General features: G+C 41.3%; 1 protein-coding gene across 3 annotated transcripts in view; it reads left to right on the top strand.

The window, feature by feature from the left end:
• C10H10orf67 (chromosome 10 C10orf67 homolog) overlaps positions 1-12,227 on the top strand; it is a 152,953-nt gene that overhangs the window by 29,967 nt on the left and 110,759 nt on the right. For 2 of the 3 annotated variants that reach the window (XM_055296761.2, XM_055296760.2), the window contains exon 5: positions 9,889-10,044. In XM_055296761.2, coding sequence (XP_055152736.2) covers positions 9,889-10,044 — 156 coding nt within the window. Of the gene's footprint in view, positions 1-9,888; positions 10,045-10,388; positions 11,252-12,227 lie in introns of those variants that run through there. The other variant, XM_055296762.2, reaches the window with a different exon arrangement.

Genomic DNA, 12,227 nt, shown 5'->3' with positions numbered 1-12,227 from the left:
TCACATAATGTCCTTCTTGCTCTTTCTCTGCTGTATAATAGCTACAGTGAATTCTATCACATTTACCCAGTACATATTGGTCTGTCCACTAGACTGTTCCTGCAGAGCAGGGACCGAGTCTTACTCATCTTTGTATTCTTCTCCCAGCAGACTGTGTGGCACATAATAGGTTTTTGGCAAATTTTATAGAATAAAGCGTTGAATATGATCAAGAAGAGTGTCAAGATATCTTGACCTACACCATGGTACTGGAAATAGATCATGAATTCCTAGTGGAAATTTCCTAGAATAAAGGCAATCCATAATGTTGAGGTCTTTAACTGTTCTTTCACTCACGTTTTGATTCATTTCATCCATCCATTGTCTGATTTTCCAGCACAGGCCCAGAGCCAGTCCTTGTACTCATTGTATATAATCTAGTGGTCAGGAGAGATAATAAACTTAGCAATTACAGTCCACATTGGAGGTTTGTACCCAGTGGGTGCATAACTCTCTGGCAATTTGGGTGAATAGTTACAGAAGACTTTTAGGAAAAGGTGATTCCTATGCTGAGCCTTGAAGGACAATGAATATTTGGGGGAGATGGGGAGAAAACAGAGAAAGAGAAGAGAGGGTGGGGAGGTGATAAAAGAGATTTTGAGGAATTGGTTCATGTAATTATGGGGGCTGGCAAGTTTGAAATTTGCAAGGCAGGCCAGCAGGCTGGAGACCCAGGAAAGACTTGATGTTACAGCTTGAGTCTGAATGCAGTCCTCTAGGAGAATTTCCTCTTCCTCAGAGAATCTCAGTCTTTTTCTGAGAAGGCCTTCAACCTATTGGATGAGCTCCATCTACATGATGGAAGTATGAAGGGTAATCTGCTTTACTCAGAGCTACCGATTTAAATATTTATCTCATCTAAAAATACCAGCAACATCTAATGTTTGAATGAGAGTACCATCGCCTAGCCAAGTTGATGCATAAAATTAATCATCACAGCTATATATAGATGTGGCTATATAGATATATGTAAATGTGTATATGTAAGTATGTAGATACATTTATGTATATCCTAGTTCTGTCTGTGGAGAGTGCCTCGAGGAAGTGACACTCCTATAGCAATGAGTATACCTAGAGTTCAGCTTTTAGATTTAAATGATATTCTACACTAAAAGAAACCAGGGCTTTTTGGAGGAGTAGCCAACTCCAGGGCAGTGACAGGGAAAATGGAAGAAGGACCTGCAATATTTTGTCATAACCGAAGCAAGGAAATGCTCAAAAAATTATGAAGGCATGTCAGAACACAGGAGTCAGCTGATAGGGACTTCCTTCATTCCACTTGGCCAATCCGGGAAAATTCATGCATCAAAATAAATAATGATAATTATGAATTGTAACCATTTGAGTAAAATAGGAATCCATGAGCTCACTGTTATAAGTAAATAAGTGAATAACTAATGCATTTATTTATTTCAGGAAAAGGTTTATCTTATGGAAGTACTAAAATATCTCCCTACAAATGCATATTAATACTTTAACTGGGAGTAAATACATATTAATTAAGGAGTATAACATGTATTAATTAGTAAGTATAATACTTATTAACTTTACAGTGAAGAAAGTTGATACTGACACCATCTTAACTAAATGATAAAAGTTAATATCTCCATTATAGTAACCTTCATTATCTAAAAAGGTTAATATATCGCCTTTGAAGTAAGCAATTGACTTGCTTCCCATCCAGTACTGTCATAGTCAATCTAAATGTTTACAGAGTAATTATTCCCTAGTTTAAATGCTGCAAACTAACAGCTGAACCTTAATGAGAATGATGGCACCAAAGTATAGAAATTTTATTTAGAAAGTTAATGAGACAATTGAAATTCCAAAAACATTTTCCTTGAACAGCAGGCAGTAACTATTTTGACGTTGTTACTGAACCCAAGCTGGAATTTCAAACTCCTGTGTTTGATAAGTGAATTGTGCAGCCTGATTGAACTTTGTCATACTCAGGCCCTCAGGCCTGGATGTCTGTTGCTCCTGTCAACTTGACAGTTGTGAGAAAGAACCTCTCGATGAAGGACAAGCAGTCACATGATTAGGTGGGGATTTAAACTAAAGGGTAATACATTTTTTAGTAAGCCACCCTAAGATGGGATATTAAAATGGGACTCTTGGGTTTCAGTTTCATCCAAAGCCCCAAAAGTAAAGAACAAAATACTGTTCAAAAGTGAGGTGTGGCTGGGTGTGGTGGTTCATGCCTGTAATTCCAGTGCTTTGGGAAGCTGAGACAGGAGGATAGCTTCAGCCCAGGAGTTAGAAGCTGCAGTGAGCTACAGTCATGCCACTGTACTCCAGCCTGGTTGACAGAGCAAGACCCTATCTAAAAAAAAAGAAAAAAAAATAGATACCATCAGGATGTTCTTTGAAGGACATTCCAGGACTTGGTGGAGCAGATTAATTGGCCAGTACTAGCCCATCATCCATCTGCAGGAAATATAAGAGAGATCTTGAATTTGGAAATGGACAAGGCTGGTCAAGAGGACCATTTTGGGGAAAGCAGGCAGCATGGAGTGCTGACCCATAAATGGGAGAGAGAAAGAGAGTATTTCTCCTTCGAGCCAAGCAAGAGTGGAGTCTTGGACCACTTGGAGAGCTTGACAAGCGTCCCTGGGTCTGAGGAATGTGAGGACTGGCATGGGACTTGCCAGGAAAATTCCACAGAACAGCAGGAGGGCTGATGGAGCAGAAGCCTGATGACAAGGACCATCTGGAGAGGTGACAGGATGCCAGCAGAAGGGCAGGCCCTAGGACAGAAGCCAGCGAGGCACTGCTCCTGTGAAGGGCATTGCAGGAGGCCAGGCCAGCATGGACCCTCCTGGGAACCAAAGGCAGCAGGTTACTGTCAATTGACACTTGTTTCTGTTCCCTTAACGTTTCTCCCTCTCGTCTGCACCAGACCGTTGGAGAATCTCAAATCGTAGAAATAAAAGGAAGAGAGGCTCAACCCTTCTCCTCCACTGCAGACTGCCAAGTCTGAGGGGGGCCAGAGTGGTGGGAGGACAGAAGCATTAATGGGTGAGAGTTGGCTAGACTAGAATTTTTTGTTTTGGTTTCGGTTTTTGCTTTCTTCCCATTTTCTTTCTTCCTTTTATTTTGTTGTCATTGTCTAAGATTAAAGTTGTTACTAAGTTAAAAAAAATAAAGCCATGGTATCTTCCTGAAAGTTCTAAAAGGTGAGAACTATGAGACTAGAAACTAGATTTGCAGGGGCAGTGTGGAAAAATCACACTGCTTTCTGCTATCTCCCACAGAGTCCAACTCATTCCATAAACACTAGTGAAACATCAGAAACATTCCAGGAGATGAAGAAAAATGAATCCATTGTATTTGGACCTTAAAACTATTTTATGAAAAGCCAAAAGTAAATCCCTCCAGGTGGATTTTGGGTTCCTCAAACAATTGCTTCAGCTGAAGTTTGAGGACCGACTGAAAGAGGAATCTTTGAGTCTGCACTAATAAAACGAGGTTAGGAAGCATGTAAAAGTAAAAGTTTTTTGTTCTTCCAAAGAGTTGTAGCCTTCCCTGTCCCGAAGTCCAGAGAAGCCAAGCCCATCCAGAAGGCAGGCTGGCTTAAGCACCTCTCAGTGTGGTACCTGGGTGAGATTTTAAATGAGTTTCCCAGGGCACTTCTGTGACATGCTCTGATGAAGATGACTTGGTGCCAGTCACAGCATCATTCTCTAAACAGCCTGCATCACTTTCTCGTTAATTTTTAGTGCATTGGTCTCTGGGATGTCATGCAATCTTTGTTTTGTTGGCTTAAAAACTTCTGTTTTAGATTCAGAGGGTATATGTGCATGTTTGTTACATGGGTATATTGCATAATGGTGAGGATTGGGCTTCTAGTATATCCATCCCCCAAATATTGAACATTGTATTCAATAGGTAATATTTCAACCTTAGTCACCCTGCCACCTTTTTCCCTTTTGGAGGCCCCAATGTCCATTATTTTCATCCTTATGTTCATGTGTACCCGTTGTTTAGCTCCCACTTAAAAGTGAGAACATGTGGTATTTAGTTTTCTGTTCCTGCATTAATTTGCCTAGGATAATGGCCTCCAGCTCCATTCATGTTACTGCAAAGGACATGATTTCATTCTTTTTAATGGCTGTATAGTATTCCATGATGTATATATTAATATATTACATTTTCTTTATACAATCAACCATTGATGGACACTTAGGTTCGTTCCATGACTTTGCCATTGTGAATAGTGCTGCGAGAAACATACAAGCGCAGGTGTCCTTTTTAAGAGTAAAATAAACCTAACCTATTTGGAAAATAAAAATTAGTTAGAAAATAAGCAAATAATAAAGTGACCCCAAGAAGAGTGTTCACAGGATAGAGAAAGGACATAGGAGTGGAAGGTGGGTGGGTGGGAGACCGGTGCTAAGGCTTCTAGAGCAGGTGACATCTGGATTTGAATGACAAACAGCCACAACAGGACTAAGTGCTGGGATATAATACTTGCTGGGGGCTGTCTGTGTTGTAGGCACTGTCCAAAGTTGCTTACATGCATTATCTTATTTAATTCTCACAATTCAGGTACTATTATTAATAGTCCCACTTTACATATGATAACACTGAGACACTCGGGGTTTAAGAAACTTGTTCAAGGTCCCAAGCTGACAGAGCTGGTCTGCAGACTCAGGCTATCCCACCCTAATACCATTCTGCTAGAATGACAAGCAAGAGCTTATTGGGTCTGCTAAGAGGGAACTCCAAGTGCAAAGGCACAGAGACCTGTGGCAACGTGGTGTTTCTGAGAAGTTGGATGCCGAGTGTATCAGTATTGATAAAATGCCCAGTTTGGGTGAAGAAAGAGGAGGGAAGACTGGCATGAGTTGCTGGCCAGATAAGTTGGCAGCAGATCATGAAGGCTGCTGTTTTGTATACCATGCTAAGGGAGTTGGATGTTAGCCCGTAGAAGGAGATGGGGAGAGCTGCATTTTAGAAAGGTTATTTGGCTACTGGATGAAGATTGGAGGCAAGTGACAAAACAGGAGGCAGGGAGGCTAGTTAAGAGGCTTTTACAATATCCAGGTAAACAAGACAAGTACGAAGATTGTAGTGGAACAGGAAAGAAGGTGATGGGGTTTGGTACCGATTTAGAGGTAGATTGAACAAATTTGGTTAGTTCGTGCAAGAGAAGAAGGGGCTTAAAATGGGTTTCTGGCTTATGCTGCTGTTAATAAGGGGATGCAGAAAGGATGACAGTGAAGGTGTTGAACTCTGTTTGGATCTGTTGGATACATAATGCCTAGTAACACTTAAGGGCCCTAGTAGAATAAATGTGTGTTGACCTTAGCAGAGTGTTTGAGCTGTAGACATATGTAAGAATAGATGTAAAGACTAGATCTACATAATCAATACTCTTGTTTAAAAATCACAAAATTTAAGGCCAGGAGCGGTGGCTCTGTAGTCCCAGGACTTTGGGATGCTGAGGCAGGTGGATCCCTTGAGCTCAGGAGTTTGAGACCAGCCTGGGCAACATGGCAAAGCCCTGTCTCTGCAAAAAGAAATACACAAATTAGCCAGGCATGGTGGTATGTGCCTGTAGTCTCAGCTACTTGGGAGGGAGAGGTGGAGGCAGAGGTGGGAAGATCTTGAGCCCAGAAAGCGGAGGTTGCAGTGAGCCGATTGCATCACTGCACTCCAGCCTGGGTGATAGAGTGAGACCCTGTCTAAACCAAAAAAAAAAACAACTAAATAAAAAATCTAAAAAAATAAAGTCACAAAATTTTAAAAGCTGATATTGGATATTGTCATATGGAATATTCTTTTTCACTCTTTTTAATTCTACTGTACATTCATATTTTTTTTATACTGTATAGATTATGCCAGTGCAGTTCATAGCCACCTTCATATATTATTCTTCCTAGTCTGCTGGTATTCATCATATTAGGACAATTTGAGCTTACAAATCTAACTCTTTTGAAATATAACATTAAGTATATTAGCAGATATTACTAGGTTTTGCTATATTTCCTGTATGTTGTATGTACCCAAATATATTAGTAACAAACACACAAAGAATCAAACGGTTTCTTTATAATTTCAAAAAGAGTCCAAACTAAACCACAAGTTTTGCATAGCAGTGTTGAAAATAAGATTTTTAAATGCTGGAAGTAAGTAACATCCACTTTTAAAGCATTTCATCCTTTTTTTGGTTTTGTAATATAATTCTTCAGAGTAATGAATGCAGATAGGAAGTACCTAAATGCTTAAAACAAGCTGTCAAGGTGTATTACTTCTTTCAGCATCTCCATTCCAGTCTATTGAGGGAATTAGTTGCATCATTGATGTTTACTTCCTTTTCTATATTCAAATTTGTATTGTCTTCCCTTCTAGAAGAATATTAAAGTAGGATATTCACAAATCATGATCCCAATTTACTATTAGGATTTACTATTATTACCTTTTTCCAGCTTTACTGATGTATAACTGACAAATATAAATTATATATATTCAAGGTATACAATGTGATGATTTGAAATACATTGTATAATGATTACCACAATCAAATTAATTAACACGTACTTCTAGTTACTACTGTGTGTAGGGTGGGGGGCGGTGGCAGTAAGGTCACAAGATCTGCCCTCTTGGCAAATTTCAATTAAACAATACAGTATTATTAACCATAGTCACCATGCTGTACGTTAGATTACCAGAACTTATTCATCTTATGACTGAAAGTTTATACCCTTTGACCAGCATCTCCCCATTTTCCCCGTGCTCCAGCCTCTGTCAACCACTATTCCTTTTTTTTTTTTTTTTTGTCTGAGATGGAGTCTGGCACTGTCGCCCAGGCTGGGCTGGAGTGTAGTGGTGCTATCCTGGCTCACTGCAACCTCCACCTCCCGGCTTCAAGTGATTCTCTTGCCTCAACCTCCCAAGTAGCTTAGATTACAGGTGTCTGCCACCATGCCCAGCTAATTTTTTGTATTTTTAGTAGAGACGGGGTTTCACATGTTGGCCAGGCTAGTCTCAAACTCCTGACCTGATGATTTGCCCGCCTAGGGCTCCCAAAGTGCTGAGATTACAGGCGTGAGCCACCGCGCCCAGCCTGTCAACCATCGTTCTATTCCCTGCTTCTTTAAGTTCAACTTTTTTAGATTCTACATATTAGTGAGATAATACAGTATTTACCTTTTTATGTCTGGCTTATTTCACTTAGCATAATGTCTTTAAGGTTCATCCATGTTGTCCCCAAATAGCAAGATATCCTTCTTTTTTATGGCTGAAAAATATTCTATTGTATTAATATATACATTGTACATACTACCATTGTAAATATTCCATTGTGTGTGTGTGTGTGTGTGTATGTGAGAGAGAGTGTGTGTGTGTGTGCATGTGTAACATTTTCTTCATCTGCTGATGGATATTTAGGTTGTTTCTATATCTTGGCTATCGTGAATAATGCTGTAATGAACATAGGAATGCAAATATCTTTAAGATCATGATTTTATTTCCTTTGAATATATACCCAGAAGTAGGATAGCTGGATCATATGGCAGTTCTAGTTTTAATATTCTGAAGAACCTCCATACTATTTTCCATAATGGTTGTACCACTTTACGTTCCCATTAACAGTGCACAAGGGTTGCCTTTTCTCCATACCCTTGCCAATACTTGTTATCTCTTATCTTTTTGAAAATACTCATTCTAATAGCTCATTCTTATCATAATGAGGTAATATCTCATTGTAGTTTTGATTTGCATCTTCCTGATGATTGGCAATGTTTCATGTAACTGTTGGCCATTTGCATATCATCTTTGGGAAAATGTTTATTTAGGTCTTTGGCCCATTTTTTAATCTTTTCTTTTTAAAAAAATCTTAGAGAAAGATGCCTTGTTATGTTGCTCAGGCTGGTCCCAAACTCCTGGCCTCGAGTGATCCATCTGCTTCAGCTGGGATTATAGACACAAGCCACCATGCCTGGCATTTACTATTGCTTTATTCAACTTCTAATTTTGTTAATGCATTGTTTTTCTTGATTTGTTCAACTGTGTATCTGTGTTCTCTTGCATCTCATTGAGGTTCTTAAAGATAATTATTTTGAATTATTTATCAGATGATTTCCAGATCTCCATTTTTTTTGGAGTCAGTTACTGGAACTGTATTCGTTTTCTTGAGAGTGTCATGTTTGCCTGATTCTTCACTATCTATATAGCCTTATGTTGGCATTTGTGCATTTGGATGAGCAAACACTTCCTCCAGTCATTACAGACTGGTTTTGGTAGGTAAAGATTTTCTTCTTTTGGGTCCCTAAGCTGGTAAGATTGCCTCCAGGATTGCAGTTGAGTAGAGTTGCAGCTGAGTTACGTGGCTGCTGCTGGGTCTGCAATGGGGACCATGTTAGTGGGCCTATTACTAGGGGCTTGAGCAGGCTTGGATCCTGTCTGGCCCCTGGAAAGAATAAACTGCTTCCAGGACCTTGGTCTGTAGAGCTGGTGCTGGATAAAGAATATGCTTCAGGTTTCACAGTTGGGTTTGCAGATGGTGGGCCTGTTACCAGGCACACAGATGAGTGTGTATTCCTTCAGGTCCCTTGGAGTATTCCTGCTGGGTTACTGAGTTGGTCCCTGGGCAAGGAGAATTGGCCATGGACCATGGCTGACAGGGGCTTGAATGGAATTACAGGGCTGCTTCATGGCTTACACTGAGACTGGGGTCTGCAGACATGCCTCCAGAGACACAGACAGGTGTGCCTCCTGCTAGGCTCCTGGGCAAGCAGGACTGCTCCTGGACCATGGCTGAGTGAGCTCGAGCTGGGTCACAGGGCTACTTCAGGCTTCTCCATCAGACTGAGGTCAGCAGCTTGCCTCCAGAGGCATTGATGGGCATATTTCCTGGCAGATCTCTGGGTGGACAGGACTGCTTCTGGATGAAGGCTAGGAAGGGACAGAACTAGGTTGCAGGCCCACCCCAAGATCTGCAGTGGAATCAAAATCAGTGGGCCTGCCTTTGGGGCACAGAAAGGCATAGCTTTCAGCAAGCCCCTGGGTGGGCAAGACTGCTCTCAGACTGCAGCTGAGAGGGCTGAGACCAAGTTAAAGGGCTGTGTCAAGATCTGCTGTGAGACTGAGGTCAGCCGACCCGCTTCCGAAGGCACAAATAGGCATGACTCCCAGCAGGTGCCTGGGCAGGCAGAACTGGTCTCAAACTGCAGCTGGAAGTGGGTTTGGTTGAGTTACAGAGCTGATTCAGGGTCCACAACTGAGACTGAGGCCTGTGGGCTTGTCACCAGAGGCACAGGTGAATGTGATTCCTCCTGGATTTCTTGGCAGATGGTTCTAGTGGCAGGACCAAGTCCACACGGGGATGGAGCCGTTTCTGGGTTTGTAGCTGGGACCATGGTCAGTGAGCCTGCCACCTAGGTGCAGCCTGCCAGTCAAAACATCCCTCCTCAGTCTTGGGCTCCACCAGAGTTTTGCAGTCTTCTATCCAGGTCCCAAATCTCCCTCAAGGGAACTTTTGTCCATGGATGGCTGCCAAATTCTTGTTGAGTAGATGTTCTCCTATTCTTCCATCTCGCTCTTTACTATTGTAGTTTACATGGCTGATACAGTTAGAGTAACTGATCATGCTTTGTGTTTTATAGGATAACACTGTGCTACATAGTGCATAATACTTTTTAAGCATATATTTCAATATAAATAAAGTTGCTTACTAAAATTGTATGCAGGTTACAAAAATAACCTTCACAAAACAGTAGCTTAAAAGATGAAATGTTTTCTGGTGGTGTCTAATTTTTAATGCTGAGTGTCTAATTTAGTGTTAGTGCCTAATTTTTAATGCTTAGTGTCTAATTAATTTTTAATGCTGCTTTTTTTTGTCCCCAGCAATTCTTTGAGGTAGAAGAAGAGAATGTTTATTTGCAAGATGCGAGTAGTGTCAAAACAAATATTTTGTTAAGAAAACTGAAAGAGAAAGAAGAAGTTATTAAAGAATTAAAAGAAGAACTAGACCAATATGAAGATTTTGGATTTCACAAAATGGTAAGTTTCAAGGCAAGGAATAATTAATTTTAACATATGTAAATAAAGTCATAAATAGTTAAAAGCTTGAGTTAATGATAAATTAAAATCCAGTTGATGCATTTTGGGCATCTCCCCATCATATAAGCCAGTCTAACTCTTTTCTGCTCAATGGCCTATTCTAGAAAACCCATAACAATATGAATAGGAGCAATATAATGAATAGGAGCAATACAATTAAAAATACAATTTTTATTTAAATGGAAACGAAATAACTTACCTCCCACTGCAAAAAAATGTCCTACTCTAGAAGAGCGTGGGAGTGGATTTTTGTTGTAACCAAAGACTCCCACCCTTTTTTGCAGTTAAAGTAGTTTGAAAGACACAAAGCTAATCTTTCCAAGCCAGAGCTTCCAAGAAGCCAACTTGGAACAGAATGACATTTAAGTAAAAATATCAAGAAGAAAAATCCCAGAGGATTTTCCCCTCAGCTTTTCCTGTTGCAGTGGGAGCCAGGAGCTGCTTTACTGGTTGGACAAACTACTGATGGGAGCAAAAATGGAATGAGTGAGAAGGTAGAAAGAAGAACCTAAACTCCTGTCAAGGAGGAAGTTTAAGGGCTTTGGAAAATGTGGATCCTGAGAACGAATTCATTGTCATCTCATGTCTGCTCTGAGCCACCAGATGTCTCAGGCCCAACCACGGTCCAGAGCTGGAGAGGATTTTATTATTAAGTTCTAAGAACAAGAAGCTGATTGTTTGATTTGGAAAGGCTAACAGATGCTGCGACCCAGGAGGAATAAAAGTCTATTGAATAGCAATAGCAGGTATCAGATACTTCATTGATGGCATCTCTTCTCATTCTCACAGTTCAGTTTGCAGATGAAGAAGCAGAGATAGGGTGGTTAAGTAACTTCCTCATGGGCAAACAGGTAGTAGATGGTAAAGATGGTACATGAACCTAAAGTCCACTTACAGAGGGGGAGCTTTATCCTCTACAGTAAGAATTAAAGGTTGTAGTGAATATATAATATACATATGCATATAGAAAATCTATAGATTATAATGTATAGATTATGTTATAATATATTATAATGTGATATATTATAATACATTAATAATTACTAATAGATTAATACACATAGAGGGCTACCCTCTTTGGGTCTCCTCCCTTTGTATGGGAGCTCTGTTTCCACTCTATTTCCCTCTATTAAATATTGCGACTGCACTCTTCTGGTCCGTGTTTGTTACGGCTTGAGCTGAGCTTTCATTCGCCGTCCACCACTGCTCTGTGCCGCCATTGCAGACCCACTGCTGACTTCCATCCCTCCGGATCCAGCAGGGTGTCTGCTGTGCTCCTGATCCAGCGGGGCGCCCATTGCCTCTCCCAATAGGGCTAAAGGCTTGCCATTGTTCCTGCACGGCTAAGTGCCCAGGTTCATCAAAATCGAGCTGAACACTAGTCACTGGGTTCCACAGTTCTCTTCCATGACCCATGGCTTCTAATAGAGCTATAACTGCAAGGCCCAAGATTCCATTCCTTGGAATCCATGAGGCCAAGAACCCCAGGTCAGAGAACACAAGGATTGCCACCATCTTGGAAGTGGCCCGCTGCCATTTTGGAAGCGGCCCACCACCATCTTGGGAGCTCTGGGTGCAAGGACTGCCCAGTAACATTTTGGCGACCCAGATGGGACCTCCAAAGCAGTGAATAATATTGGGACCACTTTCGCTTGCTATTCTGTCCTATCCTTAGAACTGGAGGAAAATACCGGGCACCTGTTGGCCAGTTAAAAACGATTAGCATAGCCACTGGACTTAAGACTCAGGTGTGAGGCTGTCTGGGGAAGGGCTTTCTAACAACCCCCAACACTTCTGGGTTGGGGATGTTGGTCTGCCTGGAGCTACCTTCCACTTTCAATTTTCTTGGGGAAGCCGAGGGCCGACTAGAGGCAGAAACCTGTCGTCCCGAACTCCCGGCAGTAGCTGGTTGAGATCATAGTGCAGCCAGAAGTTTGTGCTCAACAGTCGCCCATGCGTGCGCCCCTACCTTTCCTTCTGACCATACCTCCTGGGTCCCGACCACGACTTTCTTGAAAGTGTAGCCCCAAAATTCTCCTTACCTCTGAGTCTACTTCCTCTGATCCTTGCCTCCTAGGTACTAATGGTTCAGACTTTCATTTCCTCTAGCAAGTTGTATCTCC

This window comes from Symphalangus syndactylus, chromosome 10 (assembly GCF_028878055.3).
Source record: "Symphalangus syndactylus isolate Jambi chromosome 10, NHGRI_mSymSyn1-v2.1_pri, whole genome shotgun sequence".
NCBI lineage: Eukaryota > Metazoa > Chordata > Mammalia > Primates > Hylobatidae > Symphalangus > Symphalangus syndactylus.
This window is presented reverse-complemented; position numbering and strand designations above follow the sequence as displayed.